The sequence below is a fragment of the Heteronotia binoei genome, chromosome 12 (genome assembly GCF_032191835.1).
Source record: "Heteronotia binoei isolate CCM8104 ecotype False Entrance Well chromosome 12, APGP_CSIRO_Hbin_v1, whole genome shotgun sequence".
In the NCBI taxonomy this organism is placed as follows: Eukaryota; Metazoa; Chordata; class Lepidosauria; order Squamata; family Gekkonidae; genus Heteronotia; species Heteronotia binoei.
In genome coordinates, this window is record NC_083234.1 from 61,688,153 (window position 1) to 61,705,747 (window position 17,595).

The 17,595-nt window shown below is 47.2% G+C and overlaps 1 protein-coding gene across 2 annotated transcripts in view; it reads left to right on the forward strand.

Moving 5' to 3' along the window:
• ARRDC1 (arrestin domain containing 1) overlaps positions 1 to 17,595 on the forward strand; it is a 77,847-nt gene that overhangs the window by 29,236 nt on the left and 31,016 nt on the right. For both annotated transcript variants that reach the window (XM_060251029.1, XM_060251028.1), the window contains exon 2: positions 9,001 to 9,111. In XM_060251029.1, the coding sequence (XP_060107012.1) occupies positions 9,001 to 9,111 (111 nt within the window). The remainder of the gene's footprint in view (positions 1 to 9,000; positions 9,112 to 17,595) is intronic.

Here is a 17,595-nt window from a genome sequence, read left to right on the forward strand (position 1 = left end):
CAGTTTAGCAATCTATGTGTTGAAAAAGTGATCTCTTAAGGCCTGAGGAACATGTCAGGCTCTCTGCGTGCTGTCACTTCAGGGGAACACGGGAAAATTGCAGAAGTGTTCTGAGAATTTTATCTTTCTCTCTTTTTATAAAGGAGGGGACAGGCTTAAAGCCCCTGTGAATGTAAAGAGATGCTTAAAGCTATTTAAAGAAGACCATGGTAGAGACTTATGAAACCATACATAGTATGGTGCAAGTGGAGAGAAATAACTTTGTCTCTTATTACTTGGGGGAATGCAAGAAAGTTTAGGAAGTTGTCAAGGATGGACAAAAGGAAAATGCATCACCAATGTATGGAATTTACTGTTGGAAGATGGAGCAGTGGTTTAAAAGGGGATTAAAGGTAAAGGTCATCCCCTGTGCAAGCACCAAGTTATTACTGACCCATGGGGTGATGTCACATCATGACATTTTCTTGGCAGACTTTTTGTTACAGGATGGTTTGCCATTGCCTTCCCCGGTCATCTACACTTTCCCCCCAGCAAGCTGGGGACTCATTTTACCGACCTCAGAAGGATGGAAGGATGGGTCAACTTTGAACCAGCTACCTGAACCTGGCTTCCTCTGGGATTGAGCTCAGGTCATGAGCAGAGCTTGGATTGTGGTACTGCAGTTTAATACTCTGTACCACAGGGTTCCTTTAGAAGGGGATTAGTTGTCTTAATGGAGGAGAGGCCCAGGAATGGCTACTAGCTGTGGTGACTGAATGCAGCCTTCATATTTAGAGGCAGTGTCCCTCTGAAATATCAATTGATATCTGAAGCTGTCTCCCTCCTGTGGGTCAGCTACAGTTTCAGGCAACCATTGGCTGGCTATTCCACCATTTAGAGTGGCCTGTCTGTCTGAATAATGATGAGAGGTGAGATATAAATGTTTTAATAAATAAACTGCGTGGTAGCAATAGGAGGAGGCTCTAGCCTTCATATGGCCCTTTTCAAACTGCCTTTGTATTCTGTTTTAGTAACTGGTTGCTAATGGATTCCCCCCTTGGAATTTCAGACAGACCTGTTTCAGTAACTGGCTGCTAGTGGAAGCTGTTTCCCTGTTCATACAAACACTCTTGTGTTGAGTTAGTAAAGTGTGGTTGAGCTGCTTTTGAGGGAAATGGCATTCTTCTGTTTTCTAGCCCTTCATTGCACTTCTGAATTGTTGTGTTGTGCTATTTAAAATGTCCATAGCATTTCCTACAATGCCACTTTCCCCTTGCCCTTTTTCACCATGCGGTTTTCTAAGATTTTTCTTTTAGTGCCCTAAGTTGAGCGCTATAGCGCTAAACCAGTATAGCGCTCCAGTGCTATAGCGGTATCACTGACTCCATCGACATTGACATCTTTTTTTTTTTAAGTCAGTAAGATCCTGTGGCAAAAAGGGGCAGGAAAAAAAGTGCTGTCTGAAATAACCATAGTGCTTCAGAAACAGCTTATTAACAGAAGGAAACGCACTGCATAAAACCCCCATCCCTGTATTACTGTACTCAAAATCAGGCAGCAATAAGCATTATAATGGTAATGTGAAAGGGCCTGTGTTTGGGTTCTAGGCTCTTGCCTTGGCATTGTGTGATCTAGCAGGACTCTCTTGATGGGTGACACAACAGAGTAACTTCTTAAAAGCTATCGTGAGGGTGCTGAATATGACTGACTGGCAGTAGGTGGGGGGGGGGGGTAGTGCCATGGCTGTGGTCATCACTGTGTCCTGTAACAGAACCATGATAAATTATGTAAGGCAGCAGCAACTGCACTGTGATCTGGATAGCCCAAGCTAACCCAATTTCATCAGATCTCAGAAGCTAAGCAGGGTCAGCCCCTGCTAGTATTTGGATGGGAGACCTCCAAGGAAGTCCGGGGTCATGATGCAGAGGCAAGCAATAGGAAACCAGCTTTTAACTTTGCTTGCCTTGAAAACCCTACAGAGTTGTCATAAGTCAGCTGTGACATGATGGCAAAGGAAAAAAAGTAGCGACTGCACAGTGAACTGTGCCCAACCTTCAAAACAATGTGCATAATTAGAACTCAGAATTTGGCTTTTCTTGGGAAGGCATTTGGATGCAGAATTTCCTTCTATTTTCACATAAGCTCCAGGAACAGGGTAATGCAAAATAAGCCAGCACCTTTTGAGGAAGGCAGAACCAGCTGGGCTGGACAGAAACCAGTCAGGAAGCAGCCCTCCTAGTTAACTGTGAACTCCTTAGATTTTTCTGCCTTGTGCGGCAGAGGAGTTTGCCAGAGGGTAGTTGCGGGTCTTGATGAACTGTAGCTCTGGGAAAGGCTTAGGCTTGCCTTTTGCCCATGCTAGAATTGGCTTAGTGTGCAAAATTCTCTGAGAAGCTGCAAGGACCTTGACAGGTGCTAGCCAAGGTTCCTCTTGTTCCCAGTGACACGATTGCTTCTTTTATCTTTTTTTCTGGCTTCTTTTATCTTTTTTTTCTGGGAAGTAGAAGGATTAGATCACAAGAACTGTGCAGCGGAAATCTGCTGGTGGAAGAAAACTATGGTAATTCTGGCACTGCTGTTTCTCTGGTTTAATTTTTTTTAAATGCAGTCACGTTCGTGTAGGGGAGGGAGTTAGAAGTTCCTTTTCCCTAGAAGTGCGTGCAAAGTCTAGGTCATGTATAGCTGAAAACAGTGGAAAGCTGTTTGCACACACACAGCCATCCATCTAGAATGAGCTTGCCTCTAGCTGGGAGTTCAGTTCCTCATTTTGGTCTGTGTGTCTTCTTCCCCCACTAGGTCAGCAGGCAAGCGGCACAGAGATGGTTTAGGATGGTGCTGCAGCTGTCTGCCGCAAGCAATTTGCATTTTAAAAAATGCATTTGCAACATAGACTCTGCCCTTTGGAGAGAAATCTATCTAGCCTTTGATGGCCAGTATTAGTTCCCTGGAGATGTTATATTTCATGCTTCTGGGTACAGAGGAGAGCTTTATCTGCTTCCCTTATCTGTGAGGCTGCAATTCTGCTGGAAGGCTTCAGTTGGGGAGGCTGTGTATGCATTCAGAATTTTTTAGCCTTCGAATGGATAGACGTGTGTATGGCTATTGCTGTGCTTGTCTGGCCTCTCTGGAAGGCCGGTTTCTTTGTGTGCTGAAAGAGGGAGGGAGCTGCAAATGGACAGGGTTTATGTGTCCCAGGCAGTGTTCCCTCTAAGCGGTGGAGTCTTGTGAGAAAAATTGTACTTTGTGACTTACTGGCATTAAAAGTTGTGAGCTACTGCATAAATTAATTTGCTCTGAGGCCATTTTTCCTGAGCTAAGACAAAAAGGTGTGAGCTGGAGGCTAAAAATCTGTGAGCTAGCTCATGCTAACTCAGTTTAGAGGGAACACTGGTCCTAGGTGACTGAGTATTTGATTATGAGGTGCCAAGGAAGTCCAGACTTGTTCAGGGGCAGGCAATGGCAAACCACCTCTGGATGTCTCTTGCTCTTGGAAGCCCTGTGGGTGGGATTAGACATGCCTTTCTTATCCCACTGCATTTTGATTTGTGTGTGGGTGTGGGCATACACCTGCATATACACCTGCTGAAGGCTCATCCTTTCTAGGATGGTTGTGATTTCCGAAGGCCCTGAGGGTTGTTTGCACGCTGGGATTTTGTTCTTTTACTGCATAAGTGATACGTTCAGAACTGGCCCTAGAACTTGATGCTGCTGAGAGTTTCTGCTGTTTGCCTGTTCCTGAAATTGTATTTCTAGTCCTCAGAGATCTGTGCCAAGTAAAGCCGAGGTCTCCCTGCCTGCTTCTGTAAATTTTACAGATAGGCCAAAAGGCCATTGCTCCGTAGTAATAATGTATCTTGCTAGTTATTAATCTATAGCAATAATGTACCTTGCTAGTTATTGCTCCATAGCAATAATGGACTTCGCTAGTGATGATGGGAGATTAAAGTGTTTTGTGTGGGATGGGGGAGGAGTCTCCTCAGCAGCTGGGACTGTGGCCAGGAAACACCAGCAGTGACCCAACCGTTAGCCATGCTGAATCAGTTTCTGTGGGCCTCGTAATAAGCAGGCCAACCACGGGAGCCCTCGGAGAAAAAGACTCTGTGCTCCCATGGTCACTGGCAGTGGAGATCAGACTCACTGGAGAAAACTAGGGTTGCCGAGTCCAATTCAAGAGATATCTGGGGACTTTGGGGGTGGCACTGGCACTGCTGTTTCTCTGGTTTAATTTTTTTTTAAATTAAGACATTAGGGGTGAAACCAGGAGCAAGGGTGTGACAAGCATAACGGAACTCCAAAGGCAGTTCTGGCCATCACATTTAAAGGGACTGCATACCTTTTAAATGCCTTCCCTCCATTGGAAATTATAAAGGATAGGGACACCTTCTTTAAGGACTCGTAGAATTGGACCCCCTGGTCCAATCCTTTGGAAACTTGGAAGGTATTTTGAGGAGAGGCACTGAATGCTATGCTGAAAATTTGATGTCCCTGCCTCAAAAAGCAGGGGCCCCCCATAGCCCCATATACCCGCAGATCAATTCTCCATTATAGCCTATGGGAATTGGTCTCCATAGGGAATAATGAAGCGCCAACCAGACATTTCCCTCCCCCCCCCCTGCTTTCTGATCACCCTGAAGCAGGGGGAGAGCCTCCAAACCAGGTTATCCCCTGCTCCCACCTGGGGATTGGCAACACTAGAGAAAACTGGTGTGAAACCTGAGCCTGAAAGAAAGGCTGACATGCCTAGGCAGCCCCCTCTCTATTGACAGTCAGTATTTTTTAATGCAGAACGAGAGAGCTGAGTGTGTGTTTACATTGGTCCAAGTCTCTGTTCCTTGGATCTGCCATGTAATGCCATGCTTAGACAGCCGTTGGGGCAGAGGTGGTTAGCACCCTGCTTCTGCCAAGAGCTCCCCCTGGCACAGTGCCTTTACTTTCCTTTTTTAAAAATGTGGTTTAGCATTCACTGGCAGAGGAGAGACCTGGGAGAGCATCCATGATTATTTGTTGGTTAAAACATTGACGCCAGCCTTCCTGCCAGCAAACTGGGATCCAGTGTGGGTAATAATGCAACCAAAGCAACGTAAAATGTTTTTTTTTTAAAAGCTGGCAATAACAGCTTAATGCTGTTAAAGGGTTATTATGGTCTGATGCCGGGGTGGCCAAACTGTGGCTCGAGAGCCACATGTGTCTCTTTCTCACAATATTGTGTGGCTCTCAAAGCCCCCAACCCACCCCATTGGCCAGCAGCACGGAGAATTCATTCTTCCTCCCCTATTTGCCTTCCTTCCTGCCTTCCCTTCCTCCCTCAAACATATGATGTTCATGACTTGTGGCTCTCAAACATCTGACATTTATTCTACATGGCTCTTACGATGAGCAAGCTTGGCCACCCCTGGTCCGATGAATAGGTGTCTGGGAAAGGTTCTCCTGATAGCTAGGATTCTCCTTCCAGGTTTTGGGATTCAGCCTCCTTCCAGTTGCCCCCCCCCCCCCGTAATGTATGCAGACTCAAGTGAGAACTGGAGGCGTGTTCCTGCCGGGCTCATTGGAGCCAGAAGGCCAGAGCTTGGGGACAAGGGAACAATGGGCAGCAGGATCCAAAACCCTGCTGCCCAGCTCCGATCACGGGCCCCCTGCTGGCTTGAATGGCTCAATCAAACGTTTGTGCGGGAACATGGGAGTGAGTATAGTTGGCCCTGTGTATGCCTCAAGAGCTGATGATTCACTACCACCTCGCCTCTGCCATGCATTGAACACACTATATTATACCCCCACCTCCGAATCTCTGCCGTGCCTCATCCTTCTCCACTCTGCCCGCTTTCCTCCCCTAGGTGCTATTGGGGGATCTTTGCATGCCTTGTGATCTGCATGTGTGCATCTTTGAAGTGAGCCAGCTTGGCAAAGGAAATTCTGAAAATCGCTGCACAGTTCCTTTGGCCTCTCTCTGGCCAGTAGATAGGAGTCCAGCATGCTTCAGTTGGATAATCAATACATTGAGGATGGACTGTAGAGTAGGAGGATTGAGTTTCAGTTTTATAGCCTTTTTTTGTTGCTAGAATTTCTAGTCTCTCCTCACATGAGGTTCAGAAGTCTCTGAGTTAAGATGTGGGTTAAGAGTAGCTAGGCAGGATGTTTTCCTGTATCGTTTATTTTCAGCTCTCAGTAAACCCTCCCTTTATTAGAAAGTAAAGTTTCTGTTTTAAATCTAATCCATTTGGCCTTGATGCATTTATATCTCTGCTACATTTACATCCCCCCTTAACAGTTTCTTCACTGGATTTCAGAGATTATTGGACAGTGTGAGATAGGGTCGCCAGTTCCAAACTGAGACATTCTTGAACGTTTTTGGGGTGGAGGCAAGGAAGACCAGAGTTTGGGAAGGGAAGGAGCCTTGATGGAGTATAATGCCATAGAATCCTTTCTCCAAAGCAACCATTTTCTCCAGGGGAACTGACCTCTGTTGCTGGAGATTTGTAACTCTGGGAGATCTCCAGGCCACACCTGGAGGGTTAACAACTCTAGTGTGCAAAAGCTTGGGGTGAGCCGAAGCTGGGACAGTGGGGAGACTGCAGGAGCTGCTTTCTAGGTCTCTGTGTTGTGTAGTGCCACTTTAAGAGGCTAAACCAAATGGTCTCAGTGCAAGCAGGAGAGTAAGAGGGAAACAGTTGTTTCACTTGGTTGTTAGTAACCTGCAGGAGTGCTGGGCCTACACAAAGTGTTCAACAGGCCAGGACAACCCTGGTCCTAGTGGACAAGAAACAAAAAGCTCTTGGTTACATATTATTATTTCATTTTCCAAGCCAGCTTTATCTGCTCTGAGGTTTTCAGTGTTAACAAACCATTAAGATAAAGAAGCAGGATGTTTTGTTGCTGCTCCACTGTGCAGGTTTCTGAGGCAGGGTCAACAGGAGTTTCACCAGCTAAAGGAGATTTGCCTTCTGTGTGTACTGCTTGTAGTATCTGTTCTTGAATTCACCAATGCACAAAGACTCGAAAGAGCCTAACTTTAGGTCTGTGTTTTTTCCACATGTATCCCTGGATCTGTTCACAGATGTGTTCTAAAAGTGCCATTTCCCAGGTGCATGCAGACCTGATTTGGATCAGGAGGACCTCAGTATGGTGGAGGAGGGAACATAAAACCTTCCTCCTGTGCCATTTTCCTGACTGCACATACATCTTGCACATATGTGGGTATATCTGCCTGTAACAAAGAGCCAGTGTGTGTTCACTTTACAATTGGAACTAGGGTCAGTATCTGGATAAATGTGGGGTTTCAATCATATATTCAGCTGTACACATGTTGAATGTAATGTGAGAATCACTCAGTGCATGGAAAAAGAAAAATTGAATGCTCATTGTACACGGATTGGCTGTGTGTTCATTGTAAGATGTGAACAAGACGGCTGACTCCTGGAGCTGTTGAACATATACAGTGTACGCTCAAGCACGTGTAGCTAAATGTGCAATTGAAACACCACATTTATCCCTGGTTTCATCTGTAAAGTGGATGTGTTGACTCATAAACAGGTGTATACACAAGCTGCATGGTGTGTTCACTGTATTGTGAACAGGGCTTGATGTTAGGAGATCACCCGCTATGGCTCAGCTGCGGGCTGGGGACTATAATGGTAATGAGTTCAACTGGTAAAGGGGGGGGGGGAGAAATCTAGACTGTGGAGAGCTTCAGTGGACTCAGTCCAGCCCACGGGTAGCATTTTCCCCCCTTGATAACCCTCAGAGAATTTACGGTGGTGTGTGGTTCTCCCCTTCTCTCACGGAATTATTAGGAAGAAACAGGTAAAGTTGAGGCTGAAGGTGGCCAGGCTCAAAGTCACTTGTTGAGCTTCATGGGTAATTGGGGATTGAACATGAGCCTCCACAGGCCTGGTCTGACACTAATTGCTAGGCTTGCTAGTTATCTTGCTTCCTAAGAAGTGAAGACCTCTGAAGGCAGCAAGGCTCACCTCTGAGTTAAATGACTTCCAGGTTAACATAGTTCTAGATCAGGGGTGGCCAAACTGCAGTTTGGGAGCCACATGTGGCTCTATCACTTTTTTATTTTTGGTATTTGTCTTTTGTGTGTGTGTCTGCACCTGGAAATCATGTTGACCTCTGATGACTGACCCCTATTGGGTCATGGAGGATATTCAGGGAGGTGGCTGAATAAGCCTGCCCTGCCTCCTGACTGGGTATTTCAAGGACAGTCTCCCATCCAAGTATTAACCACGGTTGACCCTGATTAGCTTCTGAGATCTGATGAGATGGGGCTTGCCTGGGCTATCTAGGTCAGGGCACTCTTTCACACATGTTGTGTGGCTCTTGAAGCCCCCACTACCCTGTCAGTCATCTAGGAGAAGGCATTTAAGGTTAAAATTGCTTTCTTTCCATCCTTCTCTCCTTCCCCTCTATCTGTATTACTTTCCTCCCCCAAACATCTGATGGTCATGTCTTGCAGCCCTCAAACATCTGACGTTTATTCTGTGTGACTGTTACGTTAAGCAAGTTTGGCTACCTCTGTTATGGATTGCTTTGTTTTGGTCTTGGTTTGGCATCATGACAATCTTGAGCTGGATTTTTAGGTAAAAATCTTGTGCCTTTTAAGTGTGGCAATGCACAGGAGACCAAACCATAGAAGGAAGCACCTTTTTATGTAATGCAGGGTAAACTCTTGTTCTCGTGGCTTTGCTCCCAGATCCAGAACTGCTGCCTTGTGTTGTCTAAAGCGCTGTTCACTTGGTAGTCTTCTTGGGTGTCCATAGTGACCGAGAAGAAATCCCCAGTGTGGATTTTGCCCCTGTCCTGATCTCACTGAGTAGTCTTAGGTGAACCACTATCTTTCATCCTTTCTTCCATCTGCTCTATGGGGATTGTCTGGTCTACCTTACAGGGCAATTATGAGCACTGCAGAGATGAATGAAGAACTGGAGTTCTCAAATGTTCAGTAGTACTACGAAGAAATCCAAATGGTTATTCCGATGAACTTAGAAAAGTGACTGGCAATTTTCCTTTCTCCCCTTCTAGCCATCAAGGTGGTCTGTGTGGGCTCCTGCGGGGTGTCAAGCAAGATCAATGACACGGCGTGGACAGTGGAGGAGCAGTACTTCAACAGCACCCTGTCCCTGGCAGATAAAGGTACGGCAGAGGGAGGGGATCTGTGGATGTGCAGGTTTCCCTTTGACATCAGTTGTGATCAGGAGTCAAAGTAGATCGTAATCAGGTCTCTGAAACATTGCTCTTGCTGACTTAGCAGCCACAGTCAGGCCCATAGCCACTGGGGGGAATCTGGAGGCAATGCACCCCACAGATGCACCACCCTCCACAGAATTTTTTCTTTAATTCAAAATTTTTTTTTTTAATGTAAGATGCATGTGCAGTTTTCAAAATGACCCCAGGCAAAGTCAGGGAAGCCTCAGTCTCATTTTCTTTTTTCCAGGTAGGAAATAAATAGGTTTGAAAAACGCAAAATAAAATTGTAAAATGCAAAAGAGGGAGAGTCAGAGATTCCCCCCTCCCCAACTCCTGTAGACGAGGAAGTCAGAGTCATAAGGGCTGCAGGTGGGGGAGCCGTTCTGTTGGCAGCTTCCAGCTCCCTTATTTCTCTCTCTCCCTCTCTCATTTCCCTGGCTCCCCTGCCTCACAGGATTTCCCACACCCCGCCACCCAAAAATTACTCCAGTTCAATTTCAGAGACATAGCTGAGGTGTGTTGGGGGGTGTTTTCCCTACCTCAAATGCCCCCACCAACTAAGAATACTATTTGCAGTGCTAGGGGCTTGCTTGTTTGTCTCTCCCCAGTGGTGCCCTTCCCTGCAAATGACAACTATCAGCTTAGGGGAGATGTTCTCAGATGGTAGACACAGAGGAGTTAGCACCTTTAAGACTAACAAAATTTTATTGTAGTGTAAGCTTTCGAGAAACACACCTCTTTGCATCTGACAAAGAGAGCTGTCTTTCTCAAAAGCTAATGCTACAATAAAATTTGTTGTATTAAAGGTGCTACTGGACTCTTTTCTGGGGTGGAATTCTAGCAGGAGTTCCTTTGCGTATTGGCCACACATCCCTGATGTAGCCAATCTTCCAGGAACTTACAAAAAAGAGCCTTGTAAACTCTTGGAGGATTGGCTACATCAGGGAGGCATGGCCTAATATGCGAAGGAGCTCCTGCTAGAATTCCACCCCTGCTCTTTACTATTCTCAGGTGGGCAAACAGTTAACTTATGTGTTCTGAGCAGTAACTCTGATCAGAATTGGGGTGGGCAGCAGCCCACAGCAGCTACTGTGCAGAAGAAAAACATGCTGGATTGTGATGAAGATGGGATGCTAGCAGGGGGTAGAAGAGGCAGGCCATCTCAGAGATGTTTCCTAATCAGTGCTGAATTAAAGGGATGGTTATTGCTCTCATTTCTATTCCTTGAATGTCAGCAGGCATGAGCAGGCTTATCTCCCATTCTGTGGCTGCTAAGGGCAGAAGAGCAGCCGGGACAGGTCAACCGGCAACCCGATCTGTGCATATTCTGCAGGAGTGTGCGGAGTGTTGTGCACTAACTGGAAAGAAGTTGAGAAGTTCTGTTTATTTTTTTTTAAATGCAGGCTTCAAGTCCTTATTACTACATAGATGTGCATGAAAGTCTGAGACCAGTACTCCAGTCTCAAAAGTCAGAGAGGAGACCAAAAAGATTTAAAGATGTTTGAGGGCAGAGCTTCCATGGCTTGCATACTTGCTTGCCTTGGAATAGACCTGTCATGCAGCTTCTATATGCAAAGGAGGCAGAGGTGCTGCCTAGTAACTCCCAGAATGCATAGCAGCAAGGCAAGCCTAACCTTGCAACTGTGTTGAAATAGTTCAGGAGTTGTAAACTCTTTACGGCGGGGGTCTGTATTTGCTTTTGTTGGTTTCTTTGCGGCTCCCTCCTTAGGCAGGGAAGAGCAAAAGTCCATTAGCTCTTTAACAACTAACATTTGTGGCAGGCTATGAGTTTTCATAAGTCAATACTCCCTTAAAGTCTAACAAAAAATTTACGGCAGGGTTGATAATTTTTTATGGCCCATGAATGATGTTATAAATAACCATATGGTCCTTGGCAGAAAAAAGGTTCCCCACCCCTGTACTAAAGGAACAAACCTGATTCTCAGTGACTGGGCTTTCTGTGCCTGGAAGAGTGGAGTCTGTGAATGCATCCCTGGACATTCTGCTGGAGTTAAGGAAAGCACATGGGCTGCATCCAGGGCCATAGCCAGGATTTCCTGTTTGGTGGGGCCTACTGCAGGATTTGTTGTTGGGGGGGAGGGGGCTATCCAGTTTGGTGGGCCTCGGCTCTCAGCACTGTAAGCTGCCTTGAGTTCCACAAGCTAGCCCCCCTTTGCCTGGGCAGTCAGAGCAGCTCTGCTCCCCCCACTCCTTTCTTATAGAGACCTCTCGACTCTCCCCTCCCCCTTTGCTCTGAATGCTGTGTTAGAGAAGCGGAGAGAAAAAAGCAAAAAGACCAGCAGCAATGCTACTACTTGTTCAGAGTGGCGGTGAGCAAAGAGGACAGGTTGGGGGCCCTCCAATGGAGGGGCCCTACAGTTGGAAGGGGGGGTTGAAAGGGTGGGCTGGGCCCCACTGTAGCTACGCGCCTGGCTGCATCTGCCCATCATTGGGTACCATATTATAGAGACTGGGGAGATTCATAGATAGTCATGAAGGGAAGGGCATTTTTTTCTTCTGTTCCTCAGGGGTGGGAAATTGAAGAAGGGACTGGTAATTCCCAAGCAAGTAAATTGGAGGCCTGGTTAGCAGGGCTTTTTTTGTAGCAGGAACTCCTTTGCATATTAGGCAACACGCCCCCTGATGTAGCCAATCCTCCAAGAGCTTATTGGTCTCTTTGTGTAGGGCCTACTGTAAGCTCCAGGAGGATTGGCTACATCAGGGGTGTGTGGCCTAATATGCAAAGTGCTACAAAAAAGCCCTAAATTATTGCTATAGCTCAGTGGTGATGCATTTATCCCACTGTGTAGCTGTATGAAGATACTTCAGTAGGCAGAATTTGATTTCTCTTGTGCCTCCTCCACTGGCAGGAATCCCTGATGTGTGTGTATGTACAAGAGACCCATGGCCATTTCTCCCTCCATTCCTGCCTTCTTGCATCAGCTGACTTTCCCGCTATTTTTATAAGGTTTTACTAGTCCAATAATATTGTCCTAGGAGCAAGTGGTGGAACGGTTGCTGGAATCACTGCCCTCGTGGGCCTGCCTGGCTTGGCACAAACGGAGATGCCTGTTGAGATCGTACTTGGCACCCATCTGTGCTAGAGGGCAGAAGGATCTGGCTTTCCTCCAGATGCTCCGGCTTTGAATGAATGTTGCCTTCCACTGGCTTGGGAAACGGCACTGGGGGTGGGGTGGGGGGAACCAGGCACAAATAATTCACGGGCGTCGATTTGAAACCAGCCGGCAAAAACAGTGGGGCTTTGTAGCAAATGTGTGCTGCTGGTCGGGAAGGGGGAGGGAATTTCAGGTGACTCATTAAAAATAGGAAATGGGAGGAGGGAGCGGCCAAACCAGCCTGGCAGCTTCTACTGAAACACAGGCTCTGGGGAGGGGGGAAACAGGGAGGTTTGAGTACATTCCCAGCCTGAAAGACTGTTGCAGTTTCAGTCTGCAAACAAGAACAAGCAGGGGGGCTGGACGCTGCTGTTTTGATGCCGTGGGTGGCCCTGGGATCTTGTTGTGTGTTGGAAGAGACACACCCCTCTTTCCTAGGAGCTTTGGGAAGAAATGTTCTGTTCCCCTGTCACTGCGGAGTGCAAACTCAGCCCTGCAGTTTCCCCCGTCCCCCAAGGGTTTTGGAAAGCGCTGCAGTAAACACACCCCAAATTGAATCTGCATTGCTGCCTTTTGGCAGTTGAAGGAAGCTACTACTGATACAAAACATTTTGGGGAGGAGGGGCTGTGGTTGAGCTGGGGGGAGGGGGGGGTGTCAAGCACCTGCTTTGCCTTCAGAAGGCCCAAGTTTAAGTCCCCGGCACCTCCTGGATAGGATTGCCAACTCCAGGTTGGGAAATACCTGCAGATTCTGGGGGTGGAGCCTGAGGGGGGGCAGGGTTTGGGGGAGGGGAGGGACTTCAGTGAGGTTTAATGCCACAGAGTCCACCTTCAGAAGCAGCTATTTTCTCCAGGCAAGCTGATCTCTGTCGCCTGGGGATCAGTTATAAACTCAGATCTCCAGCTGCCACCTGGAGGTTGGCAACGTTACACCTCTAGTTGAAGTAGTTCTAGGCTTCCCTACATGTAGCTCTTCACTATGCTTAAGCCTGGTGCTGAGGAATTTAGGAGGATGAGGGTGGGATTGCTGCCCATTCCATCAGCCACATGGGCCCCCGTAAGCGGCTTCAAGCCTGGAGTGTTCTTTGCAATGCCTTTTTTTGCTGCCCCCTTTGCCCTTCTGAAGCACCAGGTTGCTGATAGGTATTACAAGCCATACATGGTGGCACCGTCTGTCTGTCTCTTGGGTGTGGCGGAAATCTTGAGTAGGCCTTCCCTGAAATCTCTGAGCAGCAAGCCGCCTGTTTGGTGCTTCCACTGTTATTTCTGGGGTTTTGAAATCTTCAAAGAGAGCTTTTGACAAACAACTGTAAAAGAAAGCCCTATGTGGGTCACACCAGAACTGTCTCTCCCCACTCCTCTCTTGTAAATGACTTGGTAACATTTTCAGGGGGGAGGCTAGCCTTTTGAGTATGTTGGCAGCAGAAATCAGCAGGGATTTTGGCGGCACTTTAAAAATGAGCAAGATTAGTCCTGGAAAGCTAGTGGTAGAATAAACACTTGTTCATCCTTCAAATGTCACAAGACTCCTGTTTAGTCTGTTGCAGCAAGAACATCTGTATGTTTATATATATATAAACCAATACACTCCTTTTCTGCTTTTGCAAGCAAAGAGACCCTACAAATGACTGTATCTTGGAGCTTGGGGGAAATTAGTACAAAATGCTACATATTTGCATTGGGGCATTTGACCTCTATTGTGATTCAGATCTTCTGCTATATGTGATCATCTTGGGGCATCTGGGTTTTTTGTTGGTTTGTTTGCATGAAAACAAGGATGGAAGGCAGAGGAAAGGAAAAATATCTGGGCAAGGCATGCACAGGAATGTCAGAGTGTGCTGGAAACAACTTGGTGCTAAGCCACTTCCCATTAAGTTCTGTGAGAGAAAGTGTGTGGCTTTCCTATCCAGAAGAGGGCAGGGTTTGCTCCCCCATCCAGCTTCATCCCTGAGCACTCCTTATTGCTTTCTCTCATATTGGTCAGTGAGTCAACTAAGAAAGGGGCAGGGGTGGGGCCAATTGTGTTGTGAGTTTTTTCATAAGAACATAAGGGAAGCCATGTTGGATCAGGCCAATGGCCCATCCAGTCCAAGCAGGGCTTTTTTTAAAAGCAGGAACGACTGGCTTGGTGTCAGAGGGTGTGGCTTAATATGCAAATTAGTTCCTGCCAGGGTTTTTTCTACAAAAAGTCCTGTGTTAAACAATGGTGATACCATGGGTGTGCCCTAATATGAAAATGAGTTCCTGCTAGGCTTCTTCTACACAAAAAGCCCTGAGTCCAACACTCTGTCACACAGTGGCCCAAAAACCCCAGGTGCCACCAGTCCCCTGACTTTCCTGTGATTCATCTTCCATTGTGCACACTTCTGCACAACGTTTCACAGAACTCAAATTGGGATGCATCTTTAGCTATACACACACAGCATACTCTCTTTCCACCCCTCATCTCCCAAGCATCCCTCATAATATGACTATTTTGCTAATCAGCCACTTTTTCCCCTTCAAAAATAGGCCTTCCAAGTTCAATAAATGGTCTGATTACACAGTGGCTCCTCCATCTCCAAAGTGGCTTCCTAGCTAGCCATTGGGCTAAATGAATCTTTACGTATGATTCAGCAAGGCTATTAAATTCTTGGCAGAGAAAAGCTACAGTTACTAACAAGGTGCGGCGCATGAGTCATTTCACCTGACCTGTAAACGAAGGTGATGTCAGTGGAAGAATGGGAGTTGAGGCCCTGAGGAGATGGGCAGCGGCAGGCTGGTGTTGGAAGTTTCACGTGTTTTGTTTGATGCTTCGCATCACAGTTGGATGAAACGGAATTTGCCTGTGCTGTTGGGGGATTGGGTCTCTCATTTTCAGCGTTGCTTTCCCAGAGGTCCTGGGAGTTTGTTGCTCTTTCTCAAAGCTTCAGTTTCCAGGGGTCTTTGGAAAGCGGCTCTTGCAGGTTGATCTGCTTTGAATCTGTGTACTCTCAGCTACCATACAAATCGGAGTACACTGTGTAATACCGTTGGTTCTTTACTCCCTGTTGGAAGAAAAATGATGGCCAGGGTCACAGGAGTAAGTGCTTGGATATAGAATCATAGTTGTAAGGGGCCATACAGGCCATCTAGTCCAACCCCCTGCTCAATGCAGGATCACCCTAGAGCAGTGGCCCCCAACCTTTTGGGCACCAGGGACCAGTTTTGTGGAAGACAATTTTCCCACAGATCGGAGGAGGGAGGCGGCGGCCCTGGGGGTTTTACCACCTGAGGCTGCCCCCTGCCTGCGCACCATCCCTGCCCCCATGGGGGTCTTTAAATGCCCCCCCCCCGAAACTGGAGCTGTTTCTGCTGCCTCCCTGCTAGGTGGCCATGTGGCGGAAGGCCAATCTGCCTCCTCCTCCCATTTAAAGACCCCCATTTAAACACATACTTGAATTTTACATGAGGTGAGCTCCCGAGTACTACTTATTTTGAAAAGTTACCTTTATTTTGTTTTAAACCTTCACATTAATTGGAGATCAAATAAGTGGTTCAGGTTTTGCAACATATAAATGAGGGGGTACACTAAGGTTGCAGCAGCGCTGCCCCTTGTGCCGGCTCGGGACCCAGGCAAATGAAAGAGGTTGTGTGGCCTTGCTCTGCGGCAGCCTCCCCTGCAAGGAGAGGAAGCTTTGGAGCAAGGTCGCGCTGCCTGTTTCATTCGCCTGGGTCCTGGGCTGGCGGAAGGGGGTGGCAGGGCTACTCTGCCTCACTCCAAGGCTGCCTTCCTGCCTCAAAGTAAGGCCATGATGTGTCTTTTGTCTGTCCAGGTCCTGGGCTGGCGAAAGGGGCAGTGAGGTTCTGCCTCGCTCTGTGGCCCGGTTTCTAGCAAGCCACAGACTGGTACCAGTCTGCGGCCCGGTGGTTGGGGTGGGGATTCCTGGCCTAGAGCATCCCTGACAAGTGTTTGTCTAGCCACTGCTTAAAGCCTGCCAGTGAGGAGGAGCTCACCACATCCCTAGGTAGCTGATTCCACTGTTGAACAACTCCTACTGTAAAAAGTGGTTTTCCTAATATCCAGCTGGTACCTTCCCGCCCTTAATTTAAACCCACTATTTTAAGTCCTCTCCTTTGCTGCCAAAAGGATGAGCCCCCTGCCCTTGTTGAAGTGGTAGCCCTTCAAATACTTAGAGGCCAATCATGTCCCCCCCCCCCCTCAGCCTCCTGAACAAATCCCTCAGCCTTTCCTCACAGGGCTTGGTCTCCTCCAGGCCCCTGATCATCCTTGTTGCTCAAAGGTCCCATGATCTCTTCTCAACTTAGCAGGGTGCACTTTGACCACACCTAGTAGAAGCTCAGTAGGCTGGCAGAGTTACAAAGTCACACAGAACCACTTATCAGTTTCAAGAGTAATAATAGCCCTTTTATTTAAGAACTACATTCTAGATAGGAAAGCTTAGAGGTAGATACTAGTCTAAACTACCTTGAATGGACATGGATCCAGAAGGGTTATCTGGCATCCATTGCGGCAAAGAAGAGAACAACATGCTCCTTCTTTGTTGGGCGTGCGATAGAAGAGAGTGTGTGACAGGGCAGAATGGAAGGGAGGAAGTTGTTTCCCTGTAATCCATCAGTCTTCATCAAAGGGACAGTGACAGGAGAGTAAATAGGAAGAAAAACCCACAGTTTGCCTGTCTATCTCACTGTCTTGTTTGCAACACACACACCCCCTCTCTATGGGCCTTCTCTTCCAACAGTTTCTGTGCCCAGACATTTTCAGGACTTGAGGCAGGTGATGATGACAAATGCTATGCAGAAGTAATCTTCTATTAAAGTAATTGAAACGTATCATTACACAAATGAGACGGAGCCCGCACCTGTAAGCCTTAAAGCCAACTCAGAGGTTTTCTGTAAATACCGGTTTTCCACACACCCTGGAAGACCCCAAGGGGTAAATTGCCTGCTCCACCCCTTCCAAGAGACTGTTCCTGAGCTGGAGGCATTAACATGAGTGACCAAAGCTGTCACAGACTGTATCTTCCAGAGTGAGAGGGGGTTTTGTGGAGTCCCAGTCATGAGGAGAACTTGCTAAACAGGTTTGGGCTGGGCGAGAAGGCCCATCAAGAATGTGTCCCAAGTCTTGAAAGGGAGGTGTCACACAGCAGGGGACCAGGAAGGAGCCTTCTACTGGCTGCCACCATTCTGGTGACCAAGGAGACATGAGGACCCAGGCGGTTAAACAACAATAACAGTTTGTTTACAGTGCTGAAACAGTAAGTGAGTAATAATTTTTTTTTTAGTGCAACAGTGAAATATATAAACAGTAAAAGGTGTACATAAACAAAAGCCC